Source organism: Mus pahari, chromosome 5 (genome assembly GCF_900095145.1).
Source record: "Mus pahari chromosome 5, PAHARI_EIJ_v1.1, whole genome shotgun sequence".
NCBI lineage: Eukaryota > Metazoa > Chordata > Mammalia > Rodentia > Muridae > Mus > Mus pahari.
The window spans coordinates 21405529-21431093 of NC_034594.1; the positions used below are offsets into that span (position 1 = coordinate 21405529).

Here is a 25565-nt window from a genome sequence, read left to right on the forward strand (position 1 = left end):
GGGGCAGGGGCAGGGGCAGGGGCAGGGGATTTGATTAACTGGAAAGTCAAAGCAGAAAACAACCTCCAGATGGATAAGTCCAACTCTGGATTAGTTTGTGCTTTTCAAAAGTCCCTGGTAATGAGACTGTGGGGGGACTAGTGCCATCTGGTGGTCACAAGTGGTAAAACACGGGAGGCAAACCGTCAAGCTTTCAAGGCAGTTTGGTTCTTTCTCCACCTGGAGGTTGAACAACCCTTCCATGGGGGTTGCCTAACAGTCAGAAAACACAGATATCTACATTACAGATCATAACAGTAGCAAAATTACCATTATAAGGTAGCAAGGAAAATGATTTTTATGGTTGGGGGTCACCACAGCATGAGGAACTGTATTAGGAAGATTGAGAGCCACTGCCCTAAGGTCTCAGAGCCTGAAGGAACCAGGAGGAGCTGATTGTTTTTCTTCCAGACACATTGTGATACAGCAGGGTCACATGAAATTCCCTGGTGCGGTAGAACACATTCCCTAGCTGTTAGAACTAACTCATGCCAACTCCTGATGATGATGATGATGATGATGATGATGATGATGATGATGATGGTGACGATGATGATAGTGGTGATGGTGATGGTGATGGTAGCTGGTGCTTCTTAAGGACAGCATGTTCCCAGCACAGTGCTGACTGCTGTGCCTCATCTCATTCCCCATGACCTCTTTCTTATATGAGATCTCATAAGTGATCACCAATGAAGTAACAGATGGAGAAGTGAGGAACACACAGAGAGTTACTTCACAGTGGAAATCTTTCCATCCAGGAAAGTGTGATGAAAGCCAGAGTGGTTGGAATCCAGACTTGTGCCTTTCAAACACATCCTGAAACTCAGTAGTTTTGAGTAAAATCACCCTCGAGTAAGTCACCCTTGCAACTTGAATGCTCGTAGAGAATTCTCTTAATTCCTATTTTTCAATGCGGTTCACTGTATTCAGCACAGGAATGTTTAATGCTGAAAATTATCATACGTGTTTGGGAAGCCCTGTATGTAGTATATAGACAGGGTTGACTGACTAGATAAAAATCATGACTCCAGAGAATGAAAGGAGGAGGGTGCAGTGTGCCAGGTGAATGTTGGTTAAGGGAGATTGGTAAACTGATTATAAGTGAACTCAAAAAGCTGCAGAAACCAGAGGTTAAGTGTCAGAAAAATGAATGCAGAAGAGTCAAGAGTGTTGGACACAATGTATCAGTTGTTTTAAACTTCCAAAATAGGATACATTAAACAGAGCATCATTTGAGTCTAAGAGAAAGCAATAACCTATTAGTGGGAAAAAGAAACAACAAATTATTATAAAACACAATTTAACATATTTTAAGGGACACTTAGCTTGTTTGCCCAGAAAAACAGTCTTAGTTTAAATGAATGCAATTTTTATGAAATTACTTGGAAAAACGCATTAGAATATAATGAGAAGTATTATCATCTAGCAAATGTGCAATAGGCAGACTTCCCCCTTTCTCTTCTTATAGCACAGAGAGGGTTGAACTTGGCAGGCGAACTAGCTGTGGGAGGGGCCAGCTTGCATGAGTCCCTGTTGGTCGGGCACACACATCCTGTGGAAGTACACAGAGGCCACAAACACTGTCGTGTTTGAGGTAGTCAGGAGGTCGTTAAATCACGTGGCAACAGGCTTGTAAATGTGGTGGTATCCTAAGCTGATTATATGTAGTATGTTAATTTAAAATTTAACCTGCTATGGGAAGGGACTTTGAGATTTCATCCGAATCATTGCCTGTTCTTAGGCAGCCATCCCTGTGCCACCTAGATCTTTCTCTTAGCTGTAAATATTAATATTTTTCAATGAAAGGCTAGAGATGGTCCTTAAATATTGGAGGAACATATCTCCTTCCAAAGGAATCACAAGTCAAATGGACACAGGCATGAGTCATGTTCTGGTTTCTAGGTCAGAGGCTAGTTCACAGCTGTTTTACAATTATACCTCCATGTATTTCATTCATACTGATTCATATGTTACTTTATGTTCTCTGATTGAGAAAAGTTGAATTATTTTCAAGTGAAGGACCCCAAAACAACTGACCACGAAATGACACCACCCCCCAAGCTAATTGTTTAATAGCGACCATCAAGAGCTCTGCTTGAAGGTCAGGGTTAATGTAGAATTTAGGTTGTATTCTGTTGCTTTTCAAGAACTGTGTCTTCCGTTGGGCTGAGCAGGGCAACTAGGGTGTTGGGGTTGGGGAGAAGGTAATTCAGCTCCTGCCAAGGATCAACTCAAGCCTGGGTCATTTTGTTAAAAGAGTTTATTGATGTCCTCCTCCATACAAATGTTTGGCCTAAGCAAATGCTATTTCAAAACTCTATGCATATGGCAAGGTAGCACAAGACAAATTCAGTTACTGTAGACGAATTCATAACAATCCACACCTAGAATTCCTCACATATCTACATGCAGGTGAATGGACAAAGAAACTGTAAAACAAGCTGCTATTTAAGTCTAGCATAAACTATGGGGGGGGGGGTAGGGAGTGGGGGGGTGGAGGTGGCAGGAGTTGTGTTTGCCTGGGAGGAATGCCAGGAGAACCCACAGGCTGTAGTGCCTTCAATCGCAAGGTCTTCTAAAGTCTAATTCACAGTGAGACCTACTTGGTAGAGGGGAACTGGGATACTGAAAAGGCTTGGCAGACTCCCACAAGTGATAAATATATTGTGGCTTCCAGATATTTATGGTTTTTAAAAAAAAAAAAAACGCGTCTATTCACACTTTAAAAGAATGAGAAAAAGAAAGCACAGCAAATTAGAAAACACACCAAAATACCAGAGTCTAGCATGATGTGAGAGCTAAGTGACTAAATGTTTGTATGAAGATAGTTTGCATAATGTCTGCAAAACCCCTGCTGAAAAAAAAAGATGGCAGTGTCCCCTTACAGATCTAAGGAAGGCACCTGTGACACAGCCTCATGGTGAACTCATCTCATGATGAGTCACTGTTTCCACTACCAAATGACAGTGGGGTGACTCACTTTTCATCTTTCTTCTGGGTGACTCACTTTTCTTGCTCCGTCTGGGTGTTCTGGTCCCCACTGCTATTCTCCCTAACAGGCTCATGAGCCCAGGTTATTGTTTCTTTTTGTTCATAGTGGAACTTTCTGCCAGCCTTTCAGACAGCTCTGCTTTGAGAGTCAGTGTATCTCTCTGGGGATTCTGGGAATGTTTTCCAGACTTAAGTGATTGTGTTTGGCGTTGATGGACATCTAGCTACTGTAGGGCTCATCCCCCCTTTCTCTCTCTCTCTCTCCCTCCCTCTTTTCCTCTCTCTCTTCCATTCTCTCTCCCTTCTCTCTCCCTCCCATTCTCTCTCTTTCCCCTTCTCCCTCCTCTTCTTTCTTTATTTGGGAGTTGTAGGTATTGCTGTATGTATATCTTTGACTGGTCTGGTGACTCACTATATAACCAAACTTGAATTTGCAGCCAAACCTTCTATCTCAATCGCCTATGCTGGTGACAGACAGTGCCCATCCTACATTCTTAAATCTCATTTCCATCCTCTGCAAGGAGCCACAAGCTAACCTGGGCCAATCATCCCCAGGCTTTGCTATGCTAGCCTGCTGGTTCTCAGTAGAGGTCCCTGCTGGATTTTGCCTATCTCTAGAGCATACGAATCTCCAAGCAGAGACAAAAGCCATTTGCCATGGTTCTAATTTTCTTTTTTTACCTTAACTCCCTTGGAAAGGCACTTTTAAAATTATGACATTGCATGATCTTTCCTAAGTCCATTTAAAATTGAAGCTATTTGTCAATGAACTTGTCTATCAGTAACCAAAGAACTACCTTGGATTCATAATTCTTAAGAAGTGAGCCATCACCATCTTTCATTTAAATGAAGCCACAGGAAATGTATTTTTACATGAACAGTTGAATATCAAGTTTATCATTTCAATTCACTCCCCAAAAAGTCTTTTCTAAAGAAAAATATCATGACAGATTCAATTAATGAAAGAAAAGGTCATGGGGGCATAGTGGCAAGTAGCAGGTGTGGTACCAGGAACTAAGAGAACACATCTTCAAATGCACATGGAATGGGGAGGGGAGAGAGAGAGAGAGAGAGAGAGAGAGAGAGAGAGAGAGAGAGAGAGAGAGAGAGAGAGAGAGAGAGAGAGAGAGAGAGAGAGAGAGAGAGAGAGAGAAATGGAAGTAGGAGAGATATTTTACTTTCTAATCCCATTCTTAGTGACACCCCTCCTCCAACAAAATCAGACTTTCTAAACCTCCCCTCAAATGCCACCAACAGGGACCAAGTATTCAAGTGCCTGTTACTATGAGGAGCATTCTCTTTCAGTTCACCACACATACACATACTGCTAGATGCAAGCATAGATCTTTGACAATTTACCTTACTTCTTTAAAAGAAAAACCTTCATTTCTTTGCCTCAATTTCCTGCATACAAATGTGCCTCTAATCCTTTTTTTCCCTAGTACAGTGAGAAAGGTTTTATAGTAAATCCTTCTTCTGCTCTTGTTTGTATGTGTGACACAGGGACAGCTTTTTTTTGTTATGTGGAGAATACCTTGGCCTTGAGGCCTTGGGGGAGTCCACAGGATACTTCTTCTCTCTCTGATTGTTCCCAACATCCATGACTATGCTCAATGTCCATCTGTAACTAAATGTTACTCCTCTAGTTTCTAGGAAGTGGGGGGAAAGGCTTTCAAACTTTATTTAGGTATATAAATGGAAATAATATCTTTGTGAGATGATCCATTGAAAATGTATAGGTTAACTACCCCTTGTACATGTTGTCTATGAGAGTTTCCGTGTACTTTTCGGGCTACTAGCATGACCATAAATACTAATGGTCTTTGAGACCATTCTTTTTTTTTCCCCTTTAGTAGCTATTTAATAATTTTTAAAATTAGACTCCAGAAAACAGGTATCATAAAATTTAATTGCAAATAAGTTTGGGCTTTTGAAATATATTTAATATTAATGCATTTAATAATAATTTTATTTTAAAATAATGGCCACCTAATCTCAGCACTGATTTCTGTTCTTCTAAAGTCAGTGTTACAGGTGGCTTTGAAATGTAGCTCCTTTGTTACCCTAGCCTGTTAGTGTTCACATTCTGTAACGAAATCTTAGACTGTAAAGAGATAATAGAGAGTTCATGTCATGTGTCACATGGACAGACTCCATCTGCCAACTCACTGTGTGATTTCTTATGAGGAGTCACAATGTCCTACCAAAGGTACAAGGGACAGGGACATTTTTCCAATGGATACACATGTTGCCTTCCTCCCTCTCCATCATGTTCCTCCCAGAACATGTGTGACCACAGGCTTGCTTCTCTTCCTTACCTCGACATCTTTTTTTTTTTTTTTGTCTTCAACTTTACACCAAAGATGCAAGTGCTTTCATCTATCTCCCTCCATTATCCTTTCTCTAACCATCCTATTTATTTTATAACAAAGAAAATGACCCTGGATTATGGATTGCGTTTATTTTTGCCACACAAGTCTCCATCAAACCAGATTTAGTTCTGCTTTAACTTTCAGGAATTTGGAATTTTTGAAGAGCACAGGCCCAAGGATTCTTGAAATGGTATTGGATTTGGGTATGGTGCCTTTTCAGGACTGGATTAGGCTAGGCATTTTGATGTAGCACCCAGTCCATTCAGTGACATCACCTCCCACAGCCATCACTGTGACATAGTTAACACTGGTGATGTTAACTGTGATTAATTTGAAAATCACATTTGACAGGTTTCTTCAGCAAAAGTTATCTTTTGTTTCTTTACAGTCAGGTATGTGGTAGGTCTGAGTTTGTCAGGGTACATTTGTTACATTGTTTCATCACATTCATGGCTACATTGTTTCACTGTACTCATTGCCACATTGTTTCATCATGCTCAGCGCCAAACTCACTGTTTCTCTGCTCTGGGTACATTGTTTTATCTCGCCTAGTGTTACGTTGTTACATTGTTTCATTATCTAGGTTTCTCATTTCTATCATCTACTATCTGCTTCTGTGAATTTGCTCTAACATAAGAGGGACCATCCTTGGTTTGTTTTCTTTTCAAATTTTTCCTAGTGAGATATGTAGCTCCAATTCATACTGATGATTTGTTTGATTAATCTAGCTACATGTAACAGCTACCTCACTCCCTTCTTGATCATAGACTTGCACAGGTTCTCCTTATTAAATCTTACAGCATTAGTAGTTAAAATAGTTCACTGCCATCTCCCACCCCTGCTTATCATCTATAATTTAATTGGTAGGGAGGTACTGACTGTTTTACCCCATGGGAAGATAGAATCACAAACTGCTTTCATATATATTAAATGGACTGTGTTAATTTGTGTCAATTAAAGAAGAGATTAAAAAATTAAATAAATGAGCATTTTTAGTGCTTTCATAATGCAATTCTTCTCCAAATAACAACATGCTTTAAGTACAAGTTATCTCTTACTAATAATCATCGTCATTATTGCCTGCTATGTGCTTTGTAACACTCTAAATCTAACCACGGCTTTTGAAAAGATGCATACAGGTGACTGATTCTTCACAGAGGCAATTTAAATTTTTAGCAAGAATATCTGAAAAGATGGTGCTTTTGTGATAGAAGGGAGATCAACACCATAGCAACAAATAACATGAAGAGCTGCCCAGTATTTGCAGGAGCCAAAGGGTGCTGTGCATGTGCCCAAACCTTTCCGCTAACAGATAATACTGTGCATGCAGTTGCTGTAAAATGTACTCTAAGGCACAGAGTCTCTGTTTGACCCCTGGCATAGTTACTGCATAACTGGTCTTACAGCCACATTTTGGGCAAAATCTCAAGTAAAGCCTTGTTAAAAGTTTGCTCTCCACATTTGTTACATAGATGTGAGGAGGGCTAGGTCCAGTCCATGTATGTTCTTTGGTTGGTGGTTCAGACTCTGAGAGCCACATGGGTCTAGGTTAGTTGACTCTGTTGGTCCTCTTGTGGAGTTTCTATCCCCTACAGGGCTGTAATCCTTCCTCCCATTCTTCCATAAGAGTCCCCAAGCTCCATCCACTGTTTGGCTGTGGGTGTCTGTATTTGTCTGCATCAGCTGCTGGGCGGAGCCTCTCAGAGGACAGCACACTGCTTTCTGCAAGCACAACAGAGTATCACTGATTGTTCTTCACGTGGGTTTCCTATAACTGGATTGGGGGCTACCCCAAAAGCTACTGCTTGTATATGAGCTATGGTCTTCTAGCTGGGTTGCCCTGTCTGGCTTCAGTGGGAGAGATTGCACAGTGCCCAAGTGGAAGGATACCTCAGGCAGGGGGTTCTCACTTGCTCAGAGGAGAAAGAATGGAGTGGGGGAAAGGATTGTGGGAGGGGTTGTCTGGGAGCGGGCAGTGAGCGGAATATAAAGTGAATAAGTAACAAGTTTGCTCTGTAGCTACATCTCTGCTGTTTCTCAGATACAGTTGTTACTCAGTGGTGGTTGCTCCATCCTGTGGGCCAGCTTATGCACTTACAATGTCAATCACAGCTTGTACAGCACTCCTTCTTAGGGAGACATCATAGCTGGGATGGTTATTATGAGAAGGTGTAAGCTCAAATACGGGTACATCTCCGCAAAGTTACAAACCTTTCTTTTGTATCTAACCCTCAAGCTTCTTTCTGGTGGTGCCTCGCCCCTTGGCGTAATAAGACAACCAAGAATGTGCTGAGCAAGTTGGATGGCTGAGCTCTTAAAAGCCATTCTTGTCCATCAATATGCTGTCGTTTCTGCTTTAGCAATGGAAATGCAGTTAGCTTTCAGATACATAGCAATCAAAATATGAACATTTTTTTACTGGTTACCATTTGGATATGAAGTCTTCTCCAATGGACACATGTTAAAGGTTCAGATGCCAATCTGTGGCTCTATTATAGTAGAACCTTTGGGAGACAGGGCCCAGTGGAAGAGAGCTAGGTCATTAAGGACATGCTCTTGAAGGGATGTTGGAACCCTGGCCTCTCCCTCTTCCTTTCTCTTGGTGCGTTATTGCTCTTCTTAAATAAATAGTGTCAGCAGCCCAGTGCTTTCACTGCGATGTTTTAACTTGTGACAGGCCCTAGAGTCACAGGGACAAGATGCCACCGGAACAAGTCTCTGAAACTGTGAGTCAAAATAAGCACTTTCTTATGACCTCAAGGCATCAGGAGCCAATGATGAGCTACTGTCTGGTAGTTACAGTAGCAGCCACATCTGATGAGTATGCCCCCAAAGCTGCTCTCAAATGTCACTGTTCACTTGCTTCTGTCATCTCAATGGCTGGGGTCAAGGTCTCATCAAGGTGATATGCTCTCCATTCTTTGTATGCTAACAGTGTTTTGAACTGATGGGTTATGTAGAGGTAGGTGTTGATACACCATGTGATGTTGCCTCTTCCCTCTGTCTCTTTGTGTCCACCCTCGCTCTCTGCTTCCTCTCCCTCTCTCTATACTCTCCCTCTCTCCTTCCTTCCCCTCCTTTCTTCCTTTCCTCTTCTTCCTCTCCCTCTCTCCTTCCTCTCCCTCTCTCTATACTCTCCCTCTCTTCTCCCTCTCTCCTTCCTTCCCCTCCTTTCTTCCTTTCCTCTTCTTCCTCTCCCTCTCTGCTTCCTCTACTCCCTTTACCACTCTCTCTCTTCTTTTCACCCCATCATGCCTTCTTTTCCTGCCCGTTCCTTCTTTCTTCCCTCTTATCTCCCTCTCTTATGATGTTCTCTTTATTTCTGCCCTCTCCTTCCTTTTCCTACTTGTCTTCCTTTCTTCCATCCTCCTTCTCTGTCTTCTTTTTCTTCCCTCCCATTTCATATTTTCTTTTTTCCTTACCTCTCTCTTTTTCCTCCTACTTCTCTCCTCCCTCCCTCCTTCCTTCTTTTTCCTTTCCTTTCTCCTTCTTCTTCCCACTTCCTTTCATTTACATAAAGCATGTGATCTCAAATTCATGGGTTTATGTTTCTCAAGCTCTTCTGTCATCAATATTCTTTCTTGGTTCTTTCAAGACAATGATTTTTATCTGACACGTGCCTTTAATGGATATAGATACATATTATTCAATATATATTTAGCATTTATTATTTAATGTATAGCATCATGAGTGGACAGGTGAGGGGTTGCTAGAGAGATGTCTCAGGGATTCAGAGCACTGGTAGTTCTTCTGATTCTCAGAACCGACCTGTCTGTAGCTCCAGTTGTAGGGGATTAAAACCTCTTCTGGCCTCCTCTGGCACTCAGTGTATACACATGGTACATAGTTTATATAGGTAGGCAGAACACCTCTACACATAAGATAAAAATGGAAGTTAAAACATACAACATTTGTTTGCCATTGCCCATTTTGTACATGCAAGTAGTCATGTACAAAATGTGTGGTGCTCATGTAGATGTTGGTTTCATGGTTGTATTCAGTTGCAGCTATATAGAGTTAGGTGGTATAGCAAGAGTTTCTACAACCTGGGCTGAAAATTGCTGGTTGTGTCCGTGCACAGTTAATGCTGTGGGACTGATGGTACAATTTCCACTGATCCCCTGCATTTTTTGAAAGAAGTAATAATGTACTACACTGCTTGCTTCAAACCTTGCATCAGTTAAAGTGTACACATGTCAATATAAATATTCATAGACTCAGCACAGTACCTGGCAAACAGTTAGCAGTCGATAAGTACATATCAACTATGGTTGTTGTCTCTCATGCTGATACAGCTGTCTGCAGAATGCTTTAAAATAAGAAAATCAACATCATGTCTACTTAGCCTTTCTAATGCTGCAACCCTTCAATACAATTCCCCCATGTTGTGGTGACCCCAACTCTAAAATTATTTCATGGCTAATTCACAACTGCAATTTTGCTACTGTTAAGAATTGTGATGTAAATACCTGTTTTCTGATGGTCTTGGGTGAGTCCTGTGAAAAGGTCATTTGAAGCCCCAAAGAGGTCACTACTCACAGGTTGAGAACTGCTGATAAAGAATAGCACAGACAGTAGCTGATTTAGCTCAGAATGGAGGTGTTCACACTTAAATAAATGACGACTTTAAGGTGGTTTGGGAGGAGGGTGTGATACCTCCAGAAAGGCTAATGGCCTTCTCCTCTCCCCAGGTGTTCTGTTTTCCCTGGTGGTGATACTGTATGTCATCTGGATCCAGGCAGTGGCTGACATGGAGAGCTACAGAGCCTTGAAGATGAGAGACTGCTGGGAGTTCACCCCTTCCATCCTGTACGGCTGGTCGTTTTTTCTGGCCCCCGCTGGTGTATTCTTCTCTCTGCTCGCTGGGCTGCTCTTCCTAGTTGTTGGACGGCATATCCAGATACATCACTAACTTTTGCCTCTAGAGTTTTCAGGAGAGATTTCGAAGCACCACACTCCCCTGTCCGTTTTGTGTTCTCGATGGTATCGGCATAAAATTAGTGGATGTACATTGGAGTTGTTGTTTCTTAATGAGTCATTTTAATTGTGATTTCTCCTCACAAAGGAGATCCTTTGACTTCTCAAGAACCCAATGCTGTCTGGGCTGTCAATGAACTAGTTCTCCGGGGAGCAGGTAGTGGATCTATCCTACAGTTTGAAGTAAACACAGGGTGCTTATGTGATCACCCACAGCAAAGCAAGCCTAGGTTGATTGTCTCCTTGACATTCACTTTTGCTACTTTTTAAAGCAGGGAGAATAATTAATGGAAAACAAATGCCTGACAACTGGCTTTGTTTCTTCTCCACCTACATGCCCACACACAGCCAGACACTCACCCCCTGACTTCTGTGAGCCAATGATTCACTAATTTAAAAATAGATAGCAGTTGTTCTTGTTATCGGAGCTCTGAACTCCCGAGTTCAAAAGGACCATGACAATAATACCAAATGTGGTTACTCTGATTTATTACCAACTGCATCATCTGAGATTTTTCTTGGTGATGTATGCTTACAGAAACCTAACACTGTTGGAAATCAGGAAATCCACACAGCAAATTGTGCATATAATGCAGATTAGAACTGTGTGAAGTTAAAGGGGGGAACCCCTGAATTATAATAAGGTTTAAAATTTGTAAAAGCCAACAGCCTCAGCTTAGCACATAATTCCATTTGATATTTTAAAATTCCCATTTAAAACTTAAATTGCTAAGATGTTCGGCACATTTAAATTTATTGAGAGAGTGTGCTTTTAATATTGTTGGGCTCTAACGTTTCCAGATACTTCCATGTGAGGATTATAATAGCCTTGCTTTATGAAGACCATGGCATATTAACTCCCACCCGACACGTCTTACAGGATCTAGTTCTTCTGGTCATTTGATTGCATATTATCCCTCAATTTCATCCTCTTTGGCGTACATACCAGAAAGCTGACAGACCCACAATCTCCTCTAACCTCCTGCAAGAAAAAGTTTTGTGGGGAAATATAATTCTTTATTATTCACTAGCTCAGGCATTTTGCATATCAAAGAGGATCATTTGCCAGGACTGGTGACTGAAATCAAGGCCATATCCAAAAGGCTTCCCTCTACTGGTACAGTTGTAGCAAGAAGGAAAGACAGCACTGAGGCAGGGGGATGACCACCTGGAAGGTGCTCTGGGAAGGCCGGGTTAGCTCTTCTAATAGGTATAGTGATGATGCTGCCTCAGCCCTCCCTACAGCCTGCTTTATACACAGAGGGAGACTTGGAAAGGTAGTGGGAGCCTGAGCTACCTACTAAACCATAAGGATGTTTTAGTGACCAGGCTTGCCTGAAATAGTAACAGCTGTTTGTTACACTCCAGGGTTTAGCTCAACTCACAATCACAAACCATTTCAAGGACAGTGGTATAGCTTGGTGTTACTTTCACAATGTCATCTTCTGTTTCCTTTTGATATTGGCTCATTTGCTTTGGGGCTTTTTTTTTTTGACTTGATTCTGTTATGCATATAGCCTGTGATATTAAGCCATGGCATGCCATTATGTTTTCCAGACAACGCTTAGATGTATCTGGTTAGTTTGTGTCTTCTGAACGTGCAATTCTTTATTTGTAGAACTTTGGGATGGAACCCTTTTCAGGACTGTGTGCCATTTAAATTTCTCATGCAAGCTGTTTCTAGTAAAAGTTTGAATATTTATAAATTTCAGATGGTTGCCCTTATTTTTCATTCTCTTATGTGGCTGCTGTGTGTTTATCACAAGTCGATTGGCCAGCTAGTGGATGGACATGACAAGTTATACAGAGCCACACGTTCAAAGTCTCTCTGAGTTGTCACGTGACACTCACACTGATGCTAAGTACAGCTCTCAACTGCTTATGAAGTGGATGGAGTGCGGGTGAGTTGTGTTTGCTGGGCTGATTGATATATAAACTGTTGCTTGATAATGAATGCAGGAGCTTCATGTCTGAGGGGGTGCTGCTTTCCAATTGTCCATGCTGTGTTTATTTCTGTTTGGGGCACACAGGCTTATCTTGGAAGCAGCCAAGGGGAAGGTTAAAATTTCTTTGAGTATTGATTTTGTACTCTAACTTTTCCATTTAATAAACAGGATAGTTTTTCAGCAATGCAATTAGAAGGAGTGAGTAAGGAAGGCGGCGAGGGATGGCTTGCAGTTTTGAAAGCCGTGATGTCTCTGTACATTGGGCTTTCTCACTAGGCTCAGGTCAGAGAGTGGCAGATGACACGCAAATTAAAGCCAGCTGGAGAGACTACACAGAGCAACTTAATGATAGGGTTTGACTTAGGTTTGATGGAAGGGGTGTCTGAAATAACAGACTCTGTGGTGTGCTCTCTGTGGCCATCTTTACCAGGAATCTGTGAAATGCTGTGTTGAATTTGAAGGTTAAATTCATCTGTGAGGGAATAGAGTAGAGCAAAAAGCACCATTTGGTAATTATCATTAAAATGTGGATGTAGGGATGTGTGTGTGTGTGTGTGTGTGTGTGTGTGTGTGTGTGTGTGAGAGAGAGAGAGAGAGAGAGAGAGAGAGAGAGAGAGAGGACAGAGAGGGAGAAACAGAGAGGGAGAGAAACAGAGAGACAGACAAACACAGAGACAGAGGCACAGACAGAAAGACAGACAGACAGACAGACAGACAGACAGACAGGCAGACAGAGTGTTGTAATTATAGGCATGTGAAGAAAGGCAAACCGATAGGGTAGTGTATGAGAGCCGGGCAAGCTCTACAGGTTGTTTGTTGTGGAAAGCAGTGATATCATCAGGTCTGGATGACACCTGAGTAGTGTCACTCAGTGGATGATGATTTATTCAACTGAGCCATGATGTGATTTGTATTTTCATGACCAAGCTGGTCTAAGGGAGGAGCTTAGGACGTGAGAGGGATACAGATGACTGGTCCGGAACTGGGCCTGAGGCTGCAGGTGTGGGGACACAGTAATGAGGAGGAAAATCACAACAACGCTTGCTTTGGGTGGGTCTCCAGGGACAGTGGGAGGCTCATAAGCAGAAATGAATAGAAAGATGAATTCTCATCAATTGTCTGGAGGAACTAAATGTGTGGAGACTTCTCAGCAATGGTCAGTCAAATGTAGGGGGAAAATTACAGAAAGAACTTGGGAAGACACTGTCTTATATATTCAAAATCAAGGAGGATAGAGGAAGATTTTATGTCTTTCATATTATTTTTAATTAATTAATTTTAAACTCCAGATTTTATCCCCTTCCTGGCCCAACCTCTGACTGTTCCACATCCCATACCTCCTCCACCCCCCACCCCCCGTCTCCACGAGGATGTCCCCCCTCTCCACTCCACTCCACCAGATCTCTAAACTCCCTGGGGCCTCCAGTCTCTTGAGGGTTAGGTGCATCTTCTCTGACTAAACCCAGACATGGCAGTCCTCTGCCATATATGTGTTGGGGGGGCCTCATATCAGCTGGTGTACCAGCCTGATTGGTGGTCTAGTGCTTGGGAGATCTCAAGAGTCCAGGTTTATTGAGAATGCTGGTCCTCCTACAGGGCCACCNTCCTCCTTAGCTTCTTCCAGCTTTCCCTTAATTCAACCACAGGGGGCAGCAGCTTCTGTCCATTGGTTGGGTGCAAATACCTGCATCTGACTCTTTCAGCTGCTTGTTGGTTCTTTTGAAGGGCAGTCATGCTAGGTCCCTTTTTTGTGAGTGCTCCGTAGCCTCCGTAATAGTGTCTGGTCTTGGGGTCTCCCCTTGAGCTGGACCCCATTTTGGGCCTGTCTATGCTTTCATATTATAACACACACAAAAACTAAGGAATTGGTTCTTTAAACTAGATGGCAAGGGTCGGGGCGGAGACAGAGGAAATACCTAGTCAAGGCTAGCTCTACGAAAGAGCGTTGTTACTCAGTCACTCCAGCTTCTCAGAGCAGAGGCAAGTGCATTTCAGTGTTCATGGCCTGATTGCATCACACAGTGAGTTCAAATCTAGCCTGGGTATCATAGAAATATCCAATTTTAAATTTAAAAAAAAGGAAAGGTGGTGCTGGGGAGTAGAGCTTAGTGGTAGAGGTGTTGCATAGTGTGTTCCAACGTCCTCTTCAATCCCTAGATACTGGGGGACAAAGTTCAGAGTTTTTACACTGGTTAACAAAAGCTGGTTTCATCTTCAGCATTCAGTTCAGTGTGGGGCATGTGTGAGTGGTGAATGCTAGGTGTGGTGGTTTGAATATTCTTGGCCCATGGAAAGTGGCACTATTAGGAGGTGTGGCCTTGTTGGAGGGAGTGCGTCACTGTGGGTATGAGCTTTAAGAGCTTCCCCCTAGCTGCCTGGATGCTAGTCTTTTTCTGTTTGCCTTTGGATGAGCATGTGGAACTCTCAGCTCTTGCTGTACCATGCCTGCCTGGATGCTGCCATGTTCTCACCTTGGTGATAATGGACTGAACCTCTGAACCTGTAAGCCAGCCCCAATTAAATGTCCTTATAAGAGTTGCCTTTGTCATGGTGTCTGCTCACAGCAGTAAAATCCTAACCAAGACAAAAGGAAACCATTTTTGTTTGTTTGCTTTCCTCATAATAATTTAAGACAGTACAATGTACACACCCATATAAATGGCGGATATTAAGGTATATATGTAGAATGTGTATTTATATAAATATTTTGACTAGTAGAATATAAACATAAGAGATATTTACTAATAATGGACTTATTAGATTTATTATATGCTTCTATCCACAGATAAAAAGTTTTCCAAAATTCAGTCTTCCAAAGCTTTCTGAAAAAAAATGCCATTCAAACTACAGGTGACCAAAAACGGAGTTCACAGAACCCAGGTGGCTTAATACTGCCCTAGGAGAGGGGAACGGAAAACTTAAAAAAGCCACAATGGGTTTGGCCACAGTGCTTTGCTGTGATTTTAGAGTTTCCCCTAATGTTTTAGTGCTTTATTGCTGTCAAGAGACACCATGACCAAGACAATTCTTATAGAGGCAAACATTTAATTGATGCTAGCTTACAGTTTCAGAGGTTCACTCCAATATCATCATGTTGGGAAACAAGATATTGTTCAGGCGAACATGGTACTGTAGGAGCCAAGAGTTCTACATCTTGATTTGCAGGAAGTCAGGAGGAGACTAATTCCACAGGGAACCAGGAGTCTGCTCTGCCTGGGTGGAGCTTACGCAAAGTGTCTTTAAGCCCATGTTAGATGGGGCAAGGGCATATTTACAACTCAGCTTCATTTTTATCTCAGTACCTCCAAACTAACTCGTGCAGAGCAGACATGTAGCAAAGAAAAGGTAATATTCATTCACGATACCAAAACCAAAAGGAAAATTAGAATCTTCCAAATTTACTAATATATATATATATATATATATATGCATATATATGTGTGTATGAATTCAAACAAATATATACTTCGTTTGTATTTATATAGATCTCTTATGTATGGAACTATATTTGCACATAAGAAGTATTTACACAAACATATACACATATATACACACATTTACATGTGTACATGTATACCAACATATATGCTGTATGTGTATTTACATAAATATTTTATCTAATGAAATGAATTTATTTGTAAAAAATACACACACACATATATCTATAAGTATTAATACCTATATCTCTTACAGCTCTTAAGTTTCACTAAAATGGAGGGCATCTTACACCTTTGCTTGTCTGTCACGGTGGTAAGAGGCAGTTTGGGTGAATCCTAGCATTTCTCTGCTCCTTGGATTCAGGTGTTTGTGGTGTTTCCTGTGCAATTCGTGCTTCCCTATAAATTCCCAGTGCAAATGATCACATTTTAAAACATCTTCTGGTACTATCTAGCAACTGGTGGCTAATAAATATTAAGTCAATTCTTGTAACTCTTTGGACAAAAGAATTGCTTCCAGAGCAGACTATCTGGTTCACTTGTTTTTCCAGTCTCTCTGCAGACAATCAGGGCAACTGGGTCCCCTGTGACCTACCTATCTGTGTGCCTATAAGGAGCCCTGCATGGCATGTGTGGGACGGTAGTAAACCTTGATTTGAAGACCTGCTTCTCAATCCTGTTTTCTTTTTCTCATTTATTTTGCATTCATAGTCATACACTTCACTTTGCAATCCAGCACAACTTGTAGGGGAATGAGGAAAATATGGAAGCCAGAGAAGGTCAGTGAGGGTAGAGATTCCAGAGCACTGATGAAGTGGGAGCCCCCTGAGCTACAGGAGGGATGGTCTGCTGTGTAAGAGGCCCACAAGTCAGAATTATTAGCATTGTTCACAGACAGAAATGACAATCTTCTTGCTGGTCTTTATGTTTCTGGACCCAAAACACCCCATGGCTTCCATGTTGCACATGGCTTCTCTCACCTTCCCAGAGACCATACACTTGTCATCCAGCCATTCAGCCATGGCAGAGAAGACATAGAACTGGCAACCATTTGTGTTTCGTCAAGCATTTGCTATGGACAAGATGCCAGGACCTGAATGCTTCAGGATGAAGTTCTCCTCCTCAAACACCTCTCTGTAGATAAACCTGTAGCCATTGGCATTATGGCCTGCGATGTCACCACCCTGGCACCTGAACCCTGGAATAACTCTGTGAAAGGAAGAACTCTTGTAGTCAAGTCCTTTCTCTTCTGTGCTCAGAGCAGGGATGTTTTCTGCTCTCTTTGGAACTTTATTTGCAAACAATTCCAAGAAGACACAGCCCAAGGACTCACCATTGGCCACAAGGCCGAAGAACATTGTTGGCCATGGCTGCAGCAAGCGACAACAGCATCGGCAACCCCCTCGCACCCCCCCCCACCCACAGTCCTGGGATTTAAATGAATAATCCACACATGATCACACCTACTTTGAATCAGTTTCCTTAACTAGTTTGTTCAACGATGTGAACCTTGAGGATGAGCATGCACTGTGTCACAAACGGTGGTGGGTGCTGCATATTTAACTCTAGCTAAACCACACCTAATCTATTCCTTCTTCAGTGTAGGGTTACTACAAGGACTATAGACAACACCTGAAGAAAAGTAAATACAAAGTGTCCCATTCCACATCACTCATTGGCAAAGCCCTTTAGTAAGATCATGGAGTCAACATTTTGACAGAGAAATCTGTTAAGATTTTGACTAGAATCAGAAGCTGACAAAAGACTCAGCATTATCGCTACTGTGGCTAGAATATTCCATCTTCCTTAGACACTAGGTGTTCCCTGACTTGCTTTCTCTAGAAGCGTTTAAGAAGAAACTTGTGGTTTACTTTGGGAGTTTCGAGTTTCACTCCTATCAAAACAAATCACAGCAGCTCCTACCGGTGCTGTGAGATCTCAGCTTCCTATTGAGGACAATCTGAAGGCACACTTGTAAGCCTCGTGGGGCTAGGCCGGGAGCATCTCAAGTTCAAGATCAGCCTGGGTCACCTGTCTCAAGAAGAAAAGGAAAAAAGAAAGCAAAAGCAAGAGAAAATTCAAAGACTTGCTACAGTGTTGCACGAGAACCCAAACCTGAGATTCTGCAATATGTAAGTTACCTGTTTATGACCAGGAAAATGCTTGACACATATGGAAAAAATATATTACTAAAAAGGAGTCATAAAGTACAAGAACAGGAAGAAGGATTTTAGATACAGGCTTTAGCTGGATTCACAAGACTTCTCATTGTCTTAATCAGCAGCTTACTCATTTTGAGCAGTGCTGGGGAGGAACAGAACCCCTCCTGCCAGCAGGGCAGACATTCTACCACACCCCCAACCGTAGCCTGTAACCACACCTACCCTCAGAGGCAGTGCAGGAGAAATCTGCTCTTCCCTGTATGACTGTCCTTACTGGCCACTGGAGGGCTGCACTCTACCATGTTACAGCTTGTGGCTCATCTCCAGCAGCCACAGTCCCCGAACACTTCCCAGTCCACAGGTAGGTGGATATTCGGAGTGAATGTCGTTGCTTGATGGCTTTATTACAGTGCTGTTTCCATCGTGAAATATTCAACTTTAAAGCCCAGATTTCACTACCTACCAAGCTCTTTCAAAAACAGTTTGCAAGGTGACTGCCTAATCCACATAATAGGACGGAAAGAAAAAAATGTTAATGAAATAGTTTAACACTCCAAGCTGTTTTGCTGTACAAAAGTGATACATATTCATAGATATTCAGTAGGAATGGCAAGAGAGCAACAAATAACGCTGCCGTCCTCCACCATTAGGAGCCAGGAGCTGTTCTAACAGGCAACCAGGAGGTTTTGCAGAAGAAAGTTTTGTAGACTTAGCATGTTGTGTGTGTGTTTGTGTATATGTGTGCGTGTGTTATATGTGTATTTTATGTGTTTTTTTTGTTTTTTGTTTTTTTGTTTTTTCGAGACAGGGTTTCTCTGTATAGCCCTGGCTGTCCTGGAACTCACTCTGTAGACCAGGCTGACCTCGAACTCAGAAATCCGCCCGCCTCTGCTTCCCAAGTGCTGGGATTAAAGGCATGTGCCACCATCACCTGGCTTATGTGTGTTTTTATGTGTGTGAATGTGTATGTTTGTGTGTTATGTGTGTGTGTTACGTGTATATTTTATTAGTGTGCATGTGTTATGTGTATATATACTTGTGTGCTATGTGTATACATGTGTGCATTTTGCATATTATGTGTGTATTTTATTAATATGTTATGTGTGTATATGTGTATGTTTGTGTGTTACATGTGTATATATGTATTCTGTGTGTGTTTTATATGTGTGCATGTGTTACATATGAGTGTGTATGTATATGTTTGTATGTTATATGTGTGTTTAATAGGCATGTGTATTGTGGGTGTTATCTATGTTTTGTATTTGAAGAGGTATTTTGCCTGGATGTATTCCTGTGTGCCTTGTATCCATGGAGGCCAAAAGAAGACATCATATATGCTAGGACTGGAGTTACAGATGGCCGTGAGTCACAGTTTAGGTGCTGTGAGATTGCTCATTTTTCTTGGAGAGAAGAAACAGGAACAGAGACAGCATGTAACTTGCCCAAAGCCACACAGGAAGGAAGAATAGAAAGTAAGTTTCTAGGTGTGTGAGGTTCCATGATTGTTCTATGTGTTCTCTGTAGTTGGGAACGAAAACTGCTTTGAGCGTGTCTACATGAAACCAAAGCTCCTTGGGGTCACATTACATTAGTTGTATGAAGGAAAACAAAGTTGCACAAAGGTGAGTCCTGTTTAAATCCTGGATTCATGGTGAGTTAGCATCAGGGTAGGAAAAACTGGATGACACTGGGTGGTGAGACATCTCCATCTGTCTGTGTCATCCCCAATGGCCAAGTGAGTCACTAATGGGAGGCAGAGGCAGAAGGGAATCCTTTTGTTTGTTTGTTTGTTTGTTTGTTTTTGAGACAGGGTTTCTCTGTGTAGTCCTGGCTGTCCTGGAACTCACTCTGTAGACCAGGCTGACCTCGAACTCAGAAATTCGCCTGCCTCTGCCTCTCAAGTGCTGAGATTAAAGGTGTGTGCCACCACTGCAGAGTCAGAAGGGAGTCTTAACCACTTGAACAACACCTGCTACTCTGTAGCAAAATCTAGAAAGCCCTATGTAGAAAGTGTGCCTTGCCTGTAGCAAAGTTAGCTGGAAGCACAGTTGTGTAGAGGGGCATGGCTTTTCAGGGGCGTGGCTTTTTAGTGGTGATGGCGCATGCTCCTTCAAGCAAGGCACTGAGCTGCTGCCTCTCAGTCCCTAGCAGTGCTACCTACCATTAAATCCCCCAGGGAGGTATCTAGTGTGGCTTTTAACCAAGTCCTACTTGCTGATGGTTAGGACAGTTATGTGTAGGCACTAGAGTCAGGCAACCTCTGAGAAAAGGGAGGTCTCATGTGGGAACCAAAATTCCATGCTTTGCTGTGGTGCTGAACAGATGAGCAGCTCTTCTGTGTTCCGGAATCTTCATACATGCAATTGGACAGTGAATGACTCTCTCCAGGTACTGGAACGGTGCCCACTACCAAGCAAGTAGGAAATTCAAGTAATAGCCTTTCATAAAGGCTATCAACTATTACCATTATTGCTTTAAATCGCCATGTTTCTGTAATGGCAGACCTTGTTCTTTTCCTCCAGAGGTCAGCAGCTACATTGTTTCCCTAGACCATCCTCTGTCTCATTGCTGTCATTATGGAAACATCTATATAGTCCACGGCCTCTGCTGGCTCATCATGCCTAGGACAGAGAGGAGAACCCACTGGACTTCAAGACTAGGTGACTATAAACATGATACCTACCCTGGAGAAACAGACCACCAAAGAAGAGAAATCCCCCGAGACATGATTTGGAGAGGTTTGCCAAACACAATTCCAAATGGAATTATGACCATTAAAAATGGGGGACACAGGGAGATAATGGAAGCGCTGCTGTCCATCAGCAGTGCTTGCAACCCTGTTATGAGGCTTCCCTCTGAAGCTGGTCCTCTCTGCCACTCATAGCAGGCTGACAGCTCCTGCAAGGGCTATTTGACAGCTATATCAGTAGCAGATCATGTTACTTTGGCTGTGCCAGGCACCCATGTTGCAAACCAGTACATGGCTGATCACAACGGAAAGTACCTCGCCGGGTCCTGGTCTCTGAAATTAAGGGCATGGTGATTTCCTTTCTTCCTGCAGAGTTTCTTTGCAGGAACAGCTCTTGCTCTCACCACAGTTCGGGAAGTCTAGCTGGGCTGTCATTCTGATGGACTGTATTATCAGGAACATTAGCTTTTTCCTCCCTCTGCATTTGCTTAAGAACTTATACACTGTAGCGAACACGGAGTACTAAATAGAACGGAAAGAATGGAGTGACCTGCCAAGGGGAGACAGGGCATCCTCAAATGACTTCAAATGCTCCTCCAGCCTCATGGCCCTTCAGGCTGAGTTTCTGTGCTCCCTCAAAGCTGGGCTTTGCATTCCTCCCCTGTCCGCCCTTCCTTCCCAGAGGCCTTTGGATGTCATTGATGTTGGAAGATTATTGCTTTAAAAGAAACCACAGTTGCCCCTGTTTAAGAAGTAGATGAGAGCTTTCAAAGCAGGCGTGAGTGGTGAGCAAAGAAAGAGTGGATTTGAACCTCACCTTCATTACCACACATTAGAGTGGAATGAATGCCCCAGAATGCCCAATAAAGACAGCATGCCATACAGTTGTAACCCCAGCATGTAGGAGATTCAGGGACTCAGGGTCATCTTTAGGTAAATAGTTGAGTTCCAGGCCAGGCTGGGCTTTTACAAGAGACTTTGTCTCAAAAACAACCAGAGAAAACCCCAACCAAACAAAAATCAGTAACAACTAAAAAGAAAGAAGTGGTCTTCCACTAAGTTTGGTCACACCTATGCAGGGTGTGTTGTGAAGTTGTGGTTTGTTAGAGAGTAAGATGCATTAGCATGGCAGAAACACTGCTCAGCAGTTAAGAGTTAAGATAATACAGCTTTCCCAGAGGACCCAAGTTCTGTTCACAGTCACAACTGCCACTCTAGAGGCTCTGAGTCCCTCTTCTGGATGCCAAGTGTACTGTGCTCCTGTGCTCATACCGTACACACACACACACACACACACACACACACACACACACACACCGCATACACACCACATACAGTACGCATACACATCACAAACATTGACACACATATAAAACACATAAAACAAACACATACACCACATACAACACACATACACAACATACACAAACCACATACAACACATAACACAACACACACATACACACACAAACTACATGCAACATACATTACATACATATGTGCATGCACACATACACACAGATATATACTCTCGGACAAAGACACATACACACCACATAATATACAGACACACCACACAAACACACATCACACACGCAGATACATCACATACAAACAGAAACATCACGCAAACACCACAGATACATACAATACACGTACAAACAGACACCACACACACAATTTTAGCTTAGCATATGTTTGGATGTTAACAAGGGGAGATAGATCAAATCTCCCTCAGATCACCTGTAACAGAAACCCCTCTGTTGGAAAAAAAAAATCACAAGAATTTTCAGTACTCGAAAATGTGGTCATAGGCCTAGCTCTCACTCAAGGGTAAGGTGGGTCTTAGCCTCTGAGAAGACGGTCTGATGCTTTTCTGGGTCATGTTGAAAGGTTCCTTGCAGAGCTTCAACTTTGAGGTAGCAAGCAAGCAGCTCATGTCCCAGGTGGTTAGGTCTTATCTTTACAAAAGCCACCAGGAAAATGGCTTGTGACTCTGCCACCTTCTCTGGGCCTGGTCCGGTCTTAGTTATTAACTTTCATGTTTGGTCCGGTTGTATCTATTCAGGTGACCATTACAATGTGGTAGGTCATGCTTCCTGGTGATCGTCTGCGCCATGGAAATGCCACTGGCAGTTTAGAGCATCAATCACCCACCTGGCTGCTCTATAAACCTCCTCTGGCTGTGTCACAACAGGTGCTCAATAAGTGCTGGTGGAATGAATGTCATTGTGAGGACGTTAGGCTGTGCTGCTGTGAACGCTTGACACAGAGCAAAGCCCTCTACCCACAGCCTGGAACAGGGGGGAGAAGGAACACCTATGTTTGAGAAGATTAAAACAGATCAGAAGACCTTAAATGTGAGTTTACCCTCACTCCGTGAGACAGGGTTTTGAGTATATCAGGCTGTTGTAAACTCTCACCCGCAGCCTCTCAGGTGCAGAGATGAAAGCCCTGTACCATTTATTATGCCTATGCTACCAGCAAATCTGAGCTTCCCTTTGGCTCGCTAAGTCTCAGTAATAGAAGCATTTAAGAATGGGCTCCAAAGGAATCTCAATGACGGTCAATTAGAGTTTAAAAGAAAAACAGTTCTGGTTAAGTGAAGCTAACATCTGTAGCCAGGAGGAATGGAGAAAAGGTGAGAGCTTTCAAGTTAGGCTTGGACTAGAAACAGGAAGATTACTAAGAAGGGGAAAATGCTTTCGAGAATGGAAGTGGTCCGCTCTGCAGAGGAAAGAGCCAACAGCATCAGGCTATGTGGGGTGCGGGCCTTTCATCCACACTCCTTTTGTAGTCCCAGAGCTTTGTTTCTGACTATATTAGTCAGGATTCTCTAGAGGAACAGAATTGATAGATTGGACACAGACACAGACACAGACACAGACACACACACACACACACACACACACACACACTCATACACATGCACACACACTAACATGTGCTCACAATGCAGACACATTCACACACATATGCACACTCACACATGAACACACACCTGCACACAATCATACACACACATCCACACACTCGTGCCCATACACACTTATGCACATGCACACTCACATGCACACACCCACCCCCCCCCTCTCTCTCTCTCTCTCTCTCTCTCTCACACACACACACACACACACACACACACACACACACACGAGGGGTTTTATTAGAGTGGCTTCCAGCTAGCCCAACAATGGCTGCCTATGAATGAAAATTCTGAGAATCTAGTAGTTGTTCGGTAGTGAGGCTTGGCATCTTCAGTACACACTGGAATCCAGAATTAGACTAGTGCCAGTGGGGGAATGGACTTAGCAGCCCGAGTGAGGGCAAGCAAGTAAGCAAAGAGCATCACCCGCAGCTGTGGTCCAGGCTAAAGGTGGAGCTTCCCACTTCAAAGGATCTAATCCAGAAACATCCTTCACAGGTGTACCCAGCCGTTTGGGGTTTTAGTTAATTCCAGATGTAGTCAGGTTGACACCCAGATATTTCATTACACTGAGCTTGCTCTGTTCACTAGACAGTGCCATGGGCAGGAAGGGCTTCCAGTTTCCCTCTGCAAACTGGTTTCTTTCACACAGTAATCTTCATGTAGCTTTCTTAGTTTCCACTCTCCTGTTGCCTCTGACACACCTAATCCACACACACACACACACACACACACACACACACACACACACAAGTCTCCTACATCTCTGCAGCTTTTTTACTTTAATCAATTTTACCAAATTTTGGTTTTTTTTTAACAGTCTTTAATTTTTTTTATTCTATACAAATGTCATGTGTATAGGAACTGAATCTTGGTCACATCCCTTGGTCATCCACCCCTCACTGCTAAACTCCCCTATCCCCAATCACATTTCTCTTCCAACTTTAGGTCATTTGTTATTTATTTAATTAACTCACTGAATCCGATTACTGTTGTCCTTATAAACACAGGCAAGGGGTCATCCACTGGCACAAGGACAGTCTCCCTTTGGCCACATTCCTAAAGAAAAGCGGCTGACCCGCCCTCTGCAGCTCCTGGGCAGGAACGCTACCTGGGAACCTATGATCTGGCATTCCAAGCAGAAAATACGAAAGAGGAAAGAGCGCGTGTGATTTAAAGAGTAGGAAGAGAACCCTGGGAGCTAATTGTCTTTGTTAGAATGGGAAAGAAGATGGGGGGAGGGGGGAGGGAGGAGAGGTAGAAGTGGGGCTCACCGAAACGCAGAACACAGAGATTATAGAAGCCTTCTGATCCACACTCATTTGTAAACTGATTTAAACTCTCATCCTTTATAAAGGAGTTTGAACAGAAGCACCCCCACACTGGTGAACATTGGGATCCTAGAAGACCTGGGTTAGCAAATGATATTCTTAGTGACAGGTATGTGGTACCTCCCTATGAGTCCTTGGTCACAGAGGCCTGAGAGGTTGCTCTTGGCTGTCCTCAGCATGAGGAGCCTCAGGCAGAGAGCTGTGCTGAGGAGCAACTGGGGCTCTGACCCTGCGGTACTTGGTACCTACTGCTCAGTGGGTAGGGCCCATGACTAGATCAAGACATTTAACTCTTACTTGCTTGGAGCACTGTTTTTGAAATGTACTCCCCAAGAAAATGTGCTGATAATGTCCCAGTGCTGGACAGAAACATTTTCTAGAGAACACTGCCCCCCCCCCCCAGCTGCTATCACCTTGCCCTCCACACCCCCTCTATCCTGATGCTACAGAGCCAATGCACTAATTGCACCAGGGTTTCCCATTCAAGGTCAATGAGAACAAAGAGGAGTTACACAGGTTCTTTTCCCCTTTCTTGGACTCTTCCCTTCTTCATCTTCTTCCCTGGTACCACTATAAACTGGGGACAAATCCAAAAGTGGCAGAAGTAATGACAAAAGCCAGAAAGATGTGTGCACAGCAGCCACCACAGAAGGGATGCAGGGCATGCTTGGGCAGGCAGAGCTTAGAAAAGAGCA

The 25565-nt window shown here is 42.9% G+C and overlaps 1 protein-coding gene and 1 pseudogene across 1 annotated transcript in view; one reads left to right on the top strand and one right to left on the bottom strand.

Annotated features, from left to right (window-relative positions):
* The window catches only part of Tmem182 (transmembrane protein 182), a 49540-nt gene extending 37489 nt beyond the window's left edge, over positions 1–12051 (top strand). Inside the window, exon 5 of the mRNA XM_021199123.2 lies at positions 10094–12051. Coding sequence (XP_021054782.1) covers positions 10094–10314 — 221 coding nt within the window. The 3' untranslated portion in view covers positions 10315–12051. The remainder of the gene's footprint in view (positions 1–10093) is intronic.
* Positions 12052–16640: 4589 nt separating this feature from the next.
* LOC110321412 overlaps positions 16641–25565 on the bottom strand; it is a 61748-nt pseudogene continuing 52823 nt past the window's right edge.